Below are 15,343 nucleotides of genomic sequence, written 5' to 3'. Positions count from 1 at the left end.
TAGATCCTCTCTTCCTTTATACTCCCTGGGCCCCTCCCTCGGCTTTGCACCGGTCCCCTCTGACGCTGAATATGACTCAAACCCGGGGGCAAATGATCATGGTGTTCTTCCCCAAATCTCGATTTCTCTGTGAATCATGTAATGTTCCGCGGACACACCACTGCCCTGGCCCCTCCCCCTCCACAGGCTGTCAACAGCTGGCTACCCCTCAGACTAGTCCAGATGGAGAGATCTCTACCTCGCGATGGTCACGCTAGATGCGACATCTGCACCTGCGCTTGCTGACAGACCCCCTCCTCATGCCCTTCGTTGGCTCCCTCTGCCTTCGGGCACCGGCCAACTGCAGGCGCGGATAGTTGGGATCGCGAGGCAAGGCAGATAGGCAGATACCTAACGATGACTCTAAACGCAACTCGAGTGACTCGGCCAACTTCGTCAGTACATGGCTTGCGAACCAGATCTAGACGGGGCCACTGAGGTCGCCACTAGCGAGTCCAGCCATTTAGCGCTTCAGTCGAGCGGATTTGATTGGCCAGTTTGGATTCAGTGCAGCCATATATCGGCCGCTGGACAGCGTGTCAAGTCTCTGTTGGATGCAGCAACCTTCACCATGTGCCAGCCTTCGAGAAACTACCTGAGGATGCGTCACTGCCATGCCACTTGGTACAGTTCATTCTGCACGAACACCCGCGTAGCCCAGTCGCGACCCGACGATGGGAAGTATACCACGAGGACGGAGTACTCCATCGGGGAAAGTGGTCCAGTCCTAGCAGCGACCATCAGTCCTGCCCAACAGGAATGGCAGAACCACCCAACGATAAACTATACATACATCATGTATGTCGGTATGAACGGACGGGGACCACCCAGATAGCAGCGATAGACGGTTTGAAAAAGTTGAGACGGTCGATATAGCAGTCCGGGTTCCATGGTTGGCCCGCGGCAACTCGATCGCATCCCGTCAGTCTGAACGGGCGCTCCCGTGTCGTCCAGCGGTTCTGACTCCACCGACCCATCTTTCAAACCACTATTGTCCCTGGTGCCCACCCAAAGTCCACTACGTTGCCATAGCAAGAAAGAAACAAAGCACTCCATCCCGTTTCTTATTTACACACACTGTCTAGATTCTGTTGGGCAACACCACGGACCACACATGGGCGTTACCGCTGCGAGGTCGCTGGGCAGCAACCACCACTTTAGGCGAAAACGGGGTTTCGATGGAGCGCGTTCGCAGACCGCAACTTGCAGAGCAGCCAGGCCAATCCACGGCCTAGAAGGGCCAAAAATATCTGTGTGGGTTTGAGCATTTCCAAAAATCTAGATTGCTCCGCCCACTAGGATATTCATGCCTGCTATCATCTGGTCATGTCGTTGCGACCATGTACTGTAACTGTAGTTGTAGATATAGATGTAGATATAGGTAGACGGTTAGTAGCGGACCACTCATAGACAGTGTCTCGGACACCTAATTTCTCGCATCGTGGAGTGGTCCCCAGCAACAATGTCATCGCTGTTGTCTATCGTCATGGGAATCGGATGCTAGCAGGAATAATACGATCCCGGCTCGCGTGGGTCACCGCTCCGTGCGACCGCGCCAAATCAGCCCTAACCAACTCCTCTAGCCCACTAACTAGCAAAGCTGGCTCGCCCGGAAGCAGATTGGCTCTCGTTCGACCCCAACTCCGCCCACATCACAAACCTATGACGTCCAATACTATCGCCCACTCCAGTAGCTCACGAAACATCTCGTGAATCACCAAACGGCTCCTCCATACATCTGCCCGTAACCTATGAAAGACCAAAAACACGAGCCTCACCACACCTGCTGACCACCACTCCCTACGTTCACGCACCAACCGCAGGGATGGAGTAAACAAAAGAAAAGCATGAAGCGGCCAATGTCCAACCGCGTCCTTACAGACCGATACCAGGGCATTCCAGGGCCATCCCGAATATTCAATCAAGGGCTGCTGGCAGTGCCCTATGCCCTATTGTCTGATTGGTCAGTCCAATTGGTGAAACAAGGTTTTTTCTTCGCTCGATGAGTCAATACTTCGAGAAATCCCGCCTCTGGACTTTGTGCCAGCTAGCCAAGCGGAGCGCCCTCCTGCGCCACCGGTAGGCAGCGCCGATCGGTCAGGTCGCTGGCGTGCATTTTTTATGTGTAATTGCTTTTTTCGGCTGTTTGGATTCTGATGGATCTTCCTTTATTTTTCGGTAATGATTATGATTCACTGTGCAGGCCAAAGTCGGGGCAGTGTGGCTACCAACCACGTCCAAGAATTCCGGTAACGCACTATAAACGAGATGGTTCTTGCCCCTTCACACAGTACCCGAAATAAACACCAGCTGAACAACACTCTCTCAGCCGAGATGCATCTGTGCTGAAAACACCGCCGACCTCAGCAGGTCTGGCACCTGCAACCACTGGTGAAGGATATCCAGCTGTAAGCGTCGCTTGCCTTCCAGAACAGAGACTAGAGCCAACAAAGAACCCTAGTCCAGTCGACTGGGAGTGTGCAAGGCCCACCCACTCGCACCAGGTGGGCCACGGCCTGTACAGCATGGTTGGTTAGGTTCGGCGGGGCAGCGGGATCAGCACAAAGAACGGCCTGCGCCAACGGACACGCCGGAACCTCGCGCATATCCGCCTTCATCCCAGCCTCCCTCGGCACCCAGCCAGTGCAGAGTACTCCGTACATGCCAGCATATAGGAACATAGCCTTGCCTGCGCGCAGTGCATACATGAGCTCTGATGCAAGAAGGCTTCTTTTTACTGCTGGTATCACAATAATAGCACCTACACATATGCACGAGGTACAGTACATCCTTGTCCTGTGTGCAACAGGTTTATTGGTAAGCTTACTGTGTTTGGAGGCGTGCGGCAGGGCTTGGTCCGACCTCATACCATGTCCAAGGGCTATGGATCTTTCAGTAACGAAATCAGGGGCCACCACACTCGCGCGTGTCTATAATGCTGGTTCCTCCTCGACGGCCGTCACGTTCGGATTTCTAAGTACTGTAATTATCGCCGATGTGGTCCATGCTCTGAATTTTTCGGGTTCCAGCTCGGCGGGATCCAAAATAAAATTCAACGGGACCCAAAATATTTGGGGTCCCGCCAAGCTATTATACCTACGTTTATATATTTCATGTCTAAATTATGCACAGTTCAACTGAAGTTGAAACCATATTCCTTTCGCGGGCTTTAGCTCTATTACCAGTGGCGGAGGCGAAGGTAGAAGCAATGGAGTGGTGGTCCGCTGATATGCCGCCGACCTTAGATGAGGAGGTAGAGGAGGAGCAGGAGGAGTTACCTGCCTCCTCCTTCGCCGCCTTCCAGTCTCTAGAGTAGTTCGGTGGCGTTCGGTATCTAAATCCATTTTAGTACAACTACGTGGAACATCTGTAGACTAGATATTGAATATAGATGCAACATCTGCTAAACATCTGCTGAAGATAGTCTTAAAATGCAATGTAATCGCATTAACTCCTAAAGACCTGACTCTAGCCTCCGTACCAGATCTTGTTTTTTCTTTTGAAGCGCCAGAATTAACTCAAGTTCAGCAATTTCCTGCTGTAACCGTGCTTTTTGGTCCTCAAGATCCCGAGTATGTTGCTGCGACACACTATCCTGCGGTGCAAATATAGGTGATTCAGTAGAAAATAAATTACCTCGATGCAGACTAGAGGACGGAGAAGGCATCGTCTGACTACCACGTACAGAGCTAATACCAGTTGTCTCTGGAACAGCTATTGAAACTGGATCTGAGACATCTGGAAGCTCAGGTCGTTGCATCACTGGGTCAGGCGTATCATAGGGATTAGCCGGGTCCCAAGGTAGATGCGGTTTCTGTATACGGCGATTGGCCGCCTTTCTTTGGCGTTTTTCTAATATAGAGTTAGCATGTATCTGACAGATGTTAAACATATGTACAATATAGACACAAACCCTTTCTGCGAATCTGCTTAGCAATCCGAAAAACAGGGTTCCGAGACCGCCCTGTTGGAAAAATGCTTTGTTCTTCTGCAAGTTTGTTCTTTTGAATCATCTCTCAAACATACCTTTTGCATCTACAACCGATAGGTTAGTCATATTCCCTGGACATGAATAGGATATGAGTAGGATAATATACCTTAGGATTGCAGTCAATAACGCTTGCTCTCGGCCCACTGTCTCATCGTCATTAAAATGGCTGCTTTCGCTAACCCTGGTTTGATGTGGAGCGTTTATCCACCATTCAATAGGCATCATTGACGCTTCCGAGGTTATTCCAGCAAGAATCCAATCAACCTTCTTACTTTGAAACCATTCCATGGTCTCTGGCCACTTTTCCGCAGCGTCGTCCATGATTTGAATGACTTCTGCCCTTGAATTCGCATTCCAGATCATGTCAATAGCCGCACTGGCTTTATGTCTAGGAAATTCCTTCACAAAGGCCCGCTTCACATGCTTTTGGCATAGAATCAGCACATTTTGAAGATGTTCTCTCCATGTCCAACGATGGTCTAGGCTAGCAAGGTAATCTCCAAGCCCTAGATGTAAAAAGAAATATTAATATAGTCCAGGCATACGTTAAGTATATGGGTAACTTACCAGGTACTTGCTTCTCACACAAGTTAATAGTAACCGTCAGAATTCCACCACAGGAATCATCTCCCCCAAGCTGATATGCCCATTGAATCGGCTTCCCTCTAACATCACCAAGGATTTTAAAGGTTTTCTCAAAAAGAACCCGATATGCATCACGAGATTCAAGGTTCACGAAGGCATAGATATAGGTATCTAACTCTATTGTATCAGCATAGCGTTAGCATAGCGTTAGCATATGTTTAACATATATAAATCGTCAGATGAAATCCTACTTCTTGCCCGTTCATTCCACCCGGAGATTGAAAAAACCTTAGTGCGTCCCTGAATCATCTTGAAAGTAATTTCAATATGCCATACATTTTGAAAAAGCTTAGCTTGTTCAGATGTGCAACAAATGATTAGATAATGCTCCCGATTGTCGTCAAAGTAATAGACTTCTCGAATCCATTGATCATCGACGTTTTTTGTTAGATCAAACTGATATTCACGCCATACCCCAGCAAGGCTTGCATCTTGTGGATAATGAAGGAATCTCTGCTTATGAATCAGGGCAGTTACTTTATCCTCAATCTGAAAGCTTTTGTGGATATTTCGAAGTGCAGAATCACCGTGTTGATGTAGGGTCTTGGCAAGAAGTGGGGACACCAATTTACGTGCGGTTAACCCTGAGACATCCTGTGCATTAATTGCATCTATAATTTCCTTACCAATTTCAGCTGGTAGCTTTGTGGGTGGTGGCGGGGCATGCGAATGAGATCCTCGACAAACGAGAAGGAAAAAGGGGAAACGGTCCCATGAGCAGGGAATATAAAGGTCGAACTTAACAGAGCAAGTGCTCTGAGTTAGTAGACCCACACCATCTGTATGGATTGAATCTAGTAGAGGATCAGCATATGTTTAGCGTATTGATTATATTAACATACCACAGTGGCGACGCCTAGCTGAACGATGCCCCACAAAATAGCAATTGTTAGTCCCATACTCAGAGACTTGTAAGCCATCCTTCTCGCAAAGAAGCTTTAGAAACGTGGGGTCTATCTTTGCAGCGCTTCGTGACACATCTTGAGAATAGTGCCAAGGCTGGGATTCAACCAAGGCATTCGGACATCCAATGAAGGTGAACTGCTTATCGTTAACATATGTTTAGCATATCATAACATTACATACGCACACCCCCTTTAATCCACAGCGTTGGCTTTTGACCTCTACATGTCCGCTGACCAGGTGCATAAGTACATGGCCCATCAACGTCCCAAGTTTCGAGAAATTCGAAGTAAAATCTACGTTTAGCGTAAGCTTAATAAAGGTACAATCTAGAGAGGGACATATCTTACTCTCTGGTTCGCTCCTAGATTTCCCGGGCATAATTGTGATGCACAGGCGTTGCAGCAAGGGTCTGAAGTTCACGGAAAAGTGTTGGTTCAACTCGGTTATACCTTTCAGACGGGGTAATAAGATCAGGATGAGCTTGGTGGCAATGTCGAATCCCTGTACATTGAAAGGATCGATGCCATGATCTTGATTCTTTGTCTTTGGAGTCTTTCTGGAGAAGATTCGTATAGATTTGCTTTGCCGAACTAAGGTGTTTAAAGGAAAATTGAACCTGGGGTGATTAGTTATATTAACCTATGCTGAGAATATGCTGAGAATATATCAAACATACTGACGACATACGTTGTGAAGAGACTCGATTGATGACAAGGGAAGCGTCCTCTGTGTTTTCAAGTGAATTTTTTGAGGCGTGGATGATATGCAGAATACCATTGTCATCTGTATCAGGATACTCCGGAAGAATAAGGTGCTCCTGGGCTTCATAAGCAACCACAGCATCTCTAGCACTACTGCTAATTTTAGTTCCATCTGTATCTATGCCTGTTAGGCTAAGTTGCGTTCGAGTCGTAGAACCTAAGGAGCTGATATTCTCCTCGTCATCCTAATTAAAATCGATATCAGACGATTCATCTACATCAACGCAATCTTGGTATACTGAAGTTTCAGAGTCCGATCTGGTTCGCTAACATAAAGTAAAATTGAGCATGTCTCTAGGTACAGGTATTAAAAATATTACATACAGGTGGAAGATCGTAAAGAACACGATCAATCTCGAATGTAGTACCCTCCGTAGCTCGTGTAGAGGAAATGACCTCAGGATTAAGAGAGTTAGGACTAGCATTCCCGAATAGGGGTAGTGATGACTAAGACGTTGACATCTTGTGGATTTCGATGCCTTATACGGGGTAATTTTCTTGAGAAGGGGTAAACAAAAGTCTAAAAGAAGTTTGGCCTTAAAAATATTCATAAATACGGGGGCCTTGGGTCCCGTAAGCTCCGGTACCTTAACGGGACCCAAGGTCAGTCAGAAAATATTAAGTCCCGCTGAGCTGGGTGCCCGAAATTTTTAATTTCGCTATCCTGACCGGTGTTTGATTAATGATGAAAAGTCTGCGTGCACGGTCCAATGAGACCGAGTCCTAGCTGTCTTCCTCACGCATCTGACCGATCATTTGCTGCCCCTTGCCGGGTTTTGATTTGTGAGGATCGAAGGAAAATATGCATGGTGCATGGTTGGTCTTCGACCTCTTGAGAAGAAAATATGGGCTCAAATCGAGAGACGAAGAAGGACATTGCGAGAGCAGCGTTTCTCGTTTTCGAATGGCACGCTTTGATTTTCTGCGATTTGTGCGTTGTGCGCGCACTGATCACTTACCGCACTGTGGCTGCCCTTACCCCTGAACCCTAGCTGGATGCTTACCTTTTTCAATAAAAGGGGGTTCTGGAAGCCCATTTCCCGTGCCGAGCTCCAGGCTATGCTGGGTTAGATGTCGTGAATAGAGTGGAGTGGCTGTGGTCCTATATTACAGTAGCAACCAGCTACGTTTAAGTATACGGAGTATAAAGTGGACTACACCCTTTCCGAACTAATCGTTCCCCCGGCACGCCACAGCACCCTGGTTATTGCTGCACCCCATCCAAGAGACCTTTTTTCCCCTATATATATGATACACTCGTGGGCTATTGTTTGACTACACGACGATTAGATCTAGGATCTAAATATTGATCATGTTCATTGAATTAATCTTTATTCCCTCGACACTTATGAGTAGAATGCGTACTAATGTTCAAAATGGAAAGAGCCGAGATCGCGCAATATCTACACAAATATCGGCAAAGATGCAACACAAATGAAGAATAGAGGGTATTGGGGCCGCAAAAATAATATCCCGGGGGTTAGGTTCATGCTATCCGCGTTTTCCCATATCCAGTTGATGTTCAGCCTGACGAAGGCTCAGCATACATCCACAATCTTGAATAATCTAAAATTCACCTCGATTGCGAAGCAAGCTGTCAAATTGCCACTACTGCGCGCTGGCACACAGTCAACGTTGTATGAAATGCCGCCGACTTGAGGACAACCGGTATCAAATCCAATGCGCTTGCAAACCATATAGTCGCTGCGGCCAGTCTCGTTTTCTATTATTGTGTAGTTTTACACGCATGTATCCATGCTTCCACAGTTGAAGCCTGTACAGGTCCACGTCAAATAAGCGAGACCAAAGTGAAACGAATTTTGACCGCAGCCCGGTTGCTGGTCGCGCAGAGGAAGCAGAAATCGGGATAGCTAGCGAGGGAAACTTGGTACTGAGCGGGCCAATACTTGCTGCAGAACAGTAATAGGGGAAGGGGAAAGGGCATGGAGAGAGAACAGAAGAAAAGAAAGGGACGACAACACAGAAGGGAGGGAGCCAGGGGTGCGAGACCTAACAGCATCCAGAAGGGGAAGGCACGGCCGCGGGATCTTTCATCAACTAAATCCTCGTTATGATGTTCATAATAAGTGACTCTCAAAAAGGGGGTTTCCGCTCGTACTGAAATTTAGTTTGCCATTTTATGTCTAGAAAAGGTATGAGCGGTTGATCTGAGGCAGTATGTACAAGCAAATCTCCCGGCAGCGTAGCGACGGGCCCCGACAAAAACCTTCATGTAACATATGGACAGGGCAAGCGGTAGGGTATGTAGCATGTCAAGAATGGTATCATGTTCATCTAAAGCACAAGGCTCCAGTGAAAAGTCGTTGAGGCTTGAAAGACCAACATCCAGCCAGTCCAACCAAAGGAAAAATCAAAATATGCCGGGGCAGGTAGGCTATTTGAATGTAGCAAGCCCTAATTACATGACTCGAAAAGGGAATACAGATCCAAGCAACTAGATATGCGGATCAAGCAGTGATTTATGCCACCATGTACTCCCCATCCCCTCGCTTAGCCTGCATCACACGGGACCAACGGAAGGCCTGGGAAGGAACCGGGGCACCGCTACCATCCAGTGGTGGCGGGGCCCCTAGCTCAGATGGGTACACGGGGTACGAGGACTCGTCAGAGTGCTCCGCCCAGATCTTCTCCAGCAGTTCCAGGCAAGAGAGGTTATTCACGAAGCCAGAGTCCTTGGAGATATCCTTGCAGCGGTAGCGGATGGTGGCACGGTGATCCTCTTGAACGCACTCCGAGCCTACTATGAACAAAGGCCAAAGAAGGTACACATCGGATTGCACAGCGCAAAGGCAGTGCATGGCAAGATGGACGAGATGCTGGATGCGCGGATGTCGGGATGGGAGACTTGGTTCGGCGAGCCGTTCGCAGTAGAGGAGCGCGGCGTGCCGGAAACATTCGGATATTTGGTAGATGTCCTGGAGATTCTCGGGAGCCACTTGGTATGACATGGAGGGAGAGGGAGGGGCGGGTAGAAAAGTGGGGGAGTTCCAGGATGAAGGGGAGGCGGATAGGGGTGGAGAGGGGAACGAGACTTGAGCAGGCGGATCGAATCGCCAGGATTCGAGCCGTTGCCGGAGTGAATACCATTCGGTCCAGAATGCAGGAGAAGAGGGCTTCGGAGCCTGATCACTGCTCTGTGGAGGAGTAGGCATTGAGAATCCTCCATATCCCTGACCAGATAGGGACCCAGGTCCAGCAGCTGACGTGACGGTGTCCCAGCCAGGGAACACCATGGTGGGAGGGAGGGAGACAGTGGGAGTCGTCACATCGGCTGGCCGAGACTCATTCGGCTGCTGATCCTGACTGAGGAGGTTCAGGCGTCCTAGCTGAGATATCATTTTGAAGAGACGGCCATCACAGCCAGCCAGATTCTCTAAGCCCCACTCCCCATCTGTGATCGAGCTGATCTCTAGGCATTTCCCACGCAGCTGCACGTCACGGTCATTCGTGGTCGCAGTCAAGGTATCAAACCACGAAAACATGCGAATGAACCATTTGAGATCGTCCGTGATGATTGGGGAATGGCGCATTCGGATGGCAAGTAGTCTTGTGACTCCAGCAAACTGCGTCCGGAACTCAGCGACGCCGGTGTCGCAGCCATGGAAAAGGCAGAGAACCAGTAATGTTGCCAATACCGAGTCCGAAAGTCTGCGACGAGGATCGGCCAGATCGGCGTTCAAAGCCTTCACGGCCATGCCTCGGTGGTGGTTCTCTTCCCGGGCATAGCCCTCTGGAATCGAGATGCCATATCGATTTTGGAATGCTTCGTCGGTAAGCGCACGATGGGCCATAGAAGACATGCGGGCTGGCAAAGTTCTCTCGGTAGACATGTGATTTCGCTCCCGCCGCTGGCGCAAATTGCTTGTCGCTAATGTTGCAATCGCCTCTTGTAAAGCGGGACTGTCCTGGGCGAGACGAAGAATTTGAATGCGGAAGGGGTTTGAGGGGGTGTCGAAAGCGACAATCATGGGAGCAATGACTTCCGCGAAATAACTGATCAGATATCGGAGACGAGGGGTCCGTCCCACTGATCGGGCAAGAAGCATCTGGGAATATGACGGGCGATGACCAGAATCCCAGAGCATTGACTGTTCAGGATCCATTCGCTCATACTCCTCGTCCGCATCCTGCGACGGGGATGTCACATTTTGAGCGGGCCAATTCTGGGCGAGCGGCCAGACTGGAACGGTGAAACTGGCTTCAGGGCTTAATGTCGGGGCATACTGCATCGATGCCTCTGATGCGATACTTGGGCTGGAGCGACTCGCAACCATTGACCGACTCGGCAAAGGAAGCCCAGATATTTGTGGCGGCACGGTCGAGGTGTGAGCCCATGAGTGTGGATCTGGCATATCCAATGTCCACGACATGCCTGCAGACATATCTGGGAATCCACTAAACATGGCAGAAGGGCCCCTGTGATCGGAGTTCACCGAGTTTATTACCGGGATTTCCATCCCTGTCGGGGGCGCCGCAGCGGAGGCCGGAGAATTTGAAGGTATTTGCGACGCAGGTTGAGCCTGACTGCTCGAAGCCACTGGTTGCTCTCCTCCTTTGAGACTCGCTGACGGCTGCCCTTCAGCCTCCATTACCGGCAGTTTCTGACCTCGCAGTTTGCCTCGGCTTGCTACGCCCACCCCCCATGTTAAAGTCGTCTTGTATCCGGAGCATTCGCGGCCCATCTCAAGGCACTGGGAGCAGTAGGGCCGGCGCCGGTCACACCGAGCCCCGCGCTTGGCGCATGCAAAACAGTCATCGGGTGCGCCGCTCACCACCGTTCGCTTGCGTCGTTTCCGAATCGGAGTCGCGTTGGGATCGGTCTTGCGGGTTTTGCCTTTGGCCGCGGGGTCCCGAGCCGGCTGCGCCGTATTCTCGGCCATGGCAAGTTGAGCAGGAAACACCCTTGCGGGGTTCCATCGGGGGTTGGAACGGTCAGGGAAGGGGGCAGGGCGGTTGCCGTGCACTGAAGGTTCGATAAAGGCGTTCGCGGGCGGATCTGAGCCCTCAGGGTGAAGGACGGAAGGGACCTAAGAAAGCCGAAGCGAACGATTACGCGAGATCGAGTTTGGCGAAGTGCATAAGGTGGTGGGATGCCGAGGTCATTCGGACTGGTTCAGTCCAGTGTTGGAGGGAGAGGAGGGAGAAGAAAGATAAGATGGGGATTAGGGAGGAACGGCGAGAACCGGTTGGCTTTTTGGTTGGGGAGGGGCGCCGGCGCGGAGGACTAGTGGATATGCGATCCTCTCCGGTGGAGGATGATCCGCGTTTTAGCCCAGACTCCACGACTGCGCGTTCTGTCTTGGGAGGTCGCTCTCCACCGACGGTGATCCAGGTGATCCGATCAGGCAGATCAGGGGGGGATCTGCTTCGCACAACTCCGTCGAGACGCACAGAGAGGTTTAGCCAGGGAACTTCCATGTGCTGGCCGTGCCAGTTTCCATCCCTGCGCTAGAAGCCATGCCCAAGCCACTAGAATGATGTTTCATTGCGGTTAGGCACTATGCACTGGTATGTCTCAGGCAGAGTGCGGCGCTCGAACCAGTTGCCCTGAGGCATAGTCAGCATACATCCATCGTTCCATTTCTCCCACCGTTCAATGTTTCGACAGGCCGAAGTTGAAGATGAAGCGAAATGACCGTCGCCAAGCAACGCCGCTCCAAATGGCCCGTGTGCTTCCCGTCCACTTCAACTTCACCTCCCGGACATTCTCCCTGCAAACGACCCCCCAAAAACGGGAAGCCTCGGTTCCTTTCTCTACTTAGTCTGTCCCCGGTCCTGTCGTGCCATTCCGCTGAGAGAGATCCAAGCCACCGTCTGCTCTCCTGATTGCCTGCTTTCAACCGGCAATTGTCGATCGGCCCGTGCGCCGTCGGCTCACCTCCCTGTTCCTGGGTGCAAACAAGCCGCGAACCCCCCAAACGTTCACTCCCCTGGCCCCAGGTCTGCTGCTCAGCACAATGGGCATAGTCAGGCCCGGGCGGGTACGATCCCTCTTGCTCGCTTTCCTCGCGACAATCCTCGTATGCACCGTTTATCTCTACTGGACCCCGACCACCGCATCATCCACCGTCTCCGTCGTCCCGAGTACCGCGTTCGAAGTCCCGCTCGTCGAACGCCAGAAGGACTTCTGGAAAGTCTTCCAGCCAATCCTCGAACGCCACAATCCCAAATGCCCGTCTCCGGAGAAAAAGGGTGATGCCGGCGCAATTCACTTCGACGCGGTCAAGGACAACCCGCGGCCTGATCTGACAGTGATGAGCGAGGAGACTCAAAACGCGATGGAGGATGCACATGCGAACTTTATTGAGGACATCAAAAAGGCAGGGAAGGATTTGAAACCTGCCCACACCCCCGGTAAGCGAGGGTTAGTTTCGACTGCCGGCGCCAAGTATCTGCCGGTGTTTGTCTCGACTCTGCGCATGCTTCGCCGAGCAGGATCTACACTACCAGTCGAGGTGTACATGAAGGACGCGGGCGAGTACGAAAAAGGCATCTGTAATGAGGTCCTTCCCAACCTCGACGCGCGATGCATGGTGCTCGCCGACGTGGTAGGCAAAAACGTGATCGAGCACTACCAGCTCAAGATCTTTGCGGTCCTATTCTCTTCTTTCGAGGAGATTGTTTGGATGGATGCCGACTGCTTCCCGCTCGGCAAACCCGAAGAGCTTCTCGACTCCGAACCCTTCACGTCGGCGGGCTTGGTCATCTGGCCTGATTTTTGGGCTTCGTCCGTGTCTCCCTTATATTACAAAATTTCACGGCAAGGTGCGCCGCCCATGACAGCCCGCCAGTCGTCCGAGACTGGCATTTTCCTGGTATCGAAGAAGACACATTTCCTTCCTCTTCTGCTAGCTGCCTACTACAATTTCTATGGGCCGTCGCATTACTTTCGCCTGCTGACTCAAGGTGGTCCGGGAGAGGGCGATAAGGAGACATTCCTCCACGCTGCCATGGCCTTAGATGCCCCCTTCTATACTGTGAGCGAACGAGTGCAGGCAATTGGGCATCAAAACGGAGAAAAACTATCGGGTTCGGCCATGGCCCAAACCGATCCCCGTGAAGACCACGCCCTCACCACACAAGGTAAATGGCGAGTCAAAGACCAGGCGGTGGCTTCGCCTCCACACATCTTCTTTATCCATGCGAACTATCCGAAATTCAACCCCGGAGACAACGTGTTCGGGATGGGCTGGGAGACCACCCCTACCATAAAGGAGGATGGATCAGATACCCGGGCATGGACTGCGCCACCGGAAACCATTCGCCGGTTTGGATATGATGTGGAGAAGGCCTACTGGGAAGAGATCAAGTGGGTGACCTGCCACCTTGAAGGCGTCTTCAAGTCGTGGGAGCACAAGGCGGGTCTTTGCATGAAGGTGGAGGACTATTGGAAGAATGTCTTCGCCGAGCCGCATGACGATGATCCCAAGTTTACCCAGAGTGGATGATCGGGTGGTTCAATTCGATGTCTTCCTGCGCCCCGGGCCGCACCTTATGGCCGTCGGTCCTCTTTCTCTAGTCCACAGGCTCAGTGCATCTTGGTCTGCTTGGCCCTAGCCCTCTGGCAGTGGGTCGTGCTCTTGGGACGAACCACACTTTCAGCGTGGCCTGCCCAATGTCTGGCCTGTTGTCGGGGTATGAGCCGCTCTGATACGAGCGGAACCCTACAATGGGCAGCAAGTGCTGTTCTGCTGGTATGGGAATATCTTGAATTGGAGCGGTATCCTTGTCCGCCTCTATAGCCCCCGGATTACCACCACCTTTTCTTGGGCGTGATCACATACTGTACATTAGCTACCTGGCCTCCCCATTTCGGGTCTGTTTGCACATAATAATGCCTAGTAATATATAAATGAATGATGAACGCAATCCCTGCCAATTATGATTTCGACTTCATGGATCGCAAAATTGATTTTGAATAAATTCATTCGACGCTCTCAATGCTTTTGGAAGGCAAGAGACCCAATGTTTCGTGATATTATACATGGAACACATCCCCATGGAACTCCGAATCGACAGATACAGGATACGACCTGACTTCTTTCACAGGGTATTATAGTCATTCGTAGCAGCATGTCTAGATAATTTTATTTCTTGATGCCTTTCTCGCGCAGGCGCTGCTCATCATCAGCCTGCAGCTCAGCATCGATCTTGGCGCCCTTGGAGGGAGCGTTGCCGTGCATCTTGGCCTACACATGACCACGACGTTTATTAGCCGAATTGCCTTGAAAGGGTGTCAATGGAAAGTTTTCTCAAGTCTTACCGGCTTGGTAGGATCCTGCTTGCTCAACTCAGCCTCGGGATCGTAGTCATTGTTGTGGTGGTGGGAAGAGTTGGGCTTGCGCTCCTGCGAGGCAAGCTTGTTGGCGATGGAGCGCTGATCCTTAGAGTCGAGGTTCTTGTGGCTGCCCTTGATACCCTCGTTGTAGCGCTCACGCTCGTTCAGGACAGACTGAGGCTCGTTGCGCTGGTCACCAGCCTCATAGAGGGAACGGTTGCCAACGCTAGACTGGCCGGATCCGTGGTTGGTAGACATCTTGATGTAAGGATTGAGGTTTTTTTCCAGAGATGCAAAGTAGACTGTGGTAGCAAATTGTTGCTGCTCTCAAACTATGGAAAATCTCAGTCTTATACCTGGCAACACCATAGGCTGTGATGTCATGCCAGAGTCACTGAGATCATAACTGTGGGGCGAGGTCCAGAGCGGCTGGAACGGCCAACACGGCTGAGGATTTGATCGTGTGCATGTTGGACCCTTTTTTTTTAACGGATTTGCATCAGCGCAAGCTGCAATCAAGGCAAGGCATGGCATGAGCGCTGTGACATCGTCAATGATCGGGTGTGGCGTGAGGTATTACATCGGCGCTCCACCTCTATCACATCCATACTACACTCGCCCTCTTTCCTCCCCCCTTGAGAGTTGGTCAAACGCGTTCGATCGGATATTCTTGTTGGTCAATGGATTTGTTTCTTTTACCAA

At 50.9% G+C, this 15,343-nt stretch overlaps 3 protein-coding genes across 3 annotated transcripts; 1 reads left to right on the top strand and 2 right to left on the bottom strand.

The window, feature by feature from the left end:
* Positions 1–8,822: 8,822 nt before the first annotated feature.
* N7482_007139 (Zn(II)2Cys6 transcription factor) lies at positions 8,823–11,243 on the bottom strand (the record flags this gene model as incomplete). Its single annotated transcript, XM_056689264.1, has 1 exon — positions 8,823–11,243. One exon carries the CDS (start codon positions 11,241–11,243, stop codon positions 8,823–8,825), a length of 2,421 nt encoding a protein of 806 aa, XP_056541693.1.
* A 1,077-nt stretch (positions 11,244–12,320) lies between these two features.
* Positions 12,321–13,811, top strand: N7482_007138 (alpha-mannosyltransferase; the record flags this gene model as incomplete). The annotated part of the gene is made up of 1 exon (XM_056689263.1): positions 12,321–13,811. One exon carries the CDS (start codon positions 12,321–12,323, stop codon positions 13,809–13,811), a length of 1,491 nt encoding a protein of 496 aa, XP_056541692.1.
* A 639-nt stretch (positions 13,812–14,450) lies between these two features.
* On the bottom strand, positions 14,451–14,899 carry N7482_007137 (uncharacterized protein; the record flags this gene model as incomplete). Its single annotated transcript, XM_056689262.1, has 2 exons — positions 14,451–14,552; positions 14,627–14,899. The coding sequence occupies 2 exons, from the start codon at positions 14,897–14,899 to the stop codon at positions 14,451–14,453; spliced, it is 375 nt and encodes a 124-aa protein (XP_056541691.1).
* Between the last annotated feature and the right edge of the window lie 444 nt (positions 14,900–15,343).

The sequence above is a fragment of the Penicillium canariense genome (genome assembly GCF_028826845.1).
Source record: "Penicillium canariense strain IBT 26290 chromosome Unknown utg000004l_segment0_segment0, whole genome shotgun sequence".
NCBI classification, from domain to species: Eukaryota; Fungi; Ascomycota; class Eurotiomycetes; order Eurotiales; family Aspergillaceae; genus Penicillium; species Penicillium canariense.
The sequence above is the reverse complement of the archived record's forward strand: the minus strand, read 5'-3'. Positions and strand labels throughout refer to the sequence as shown.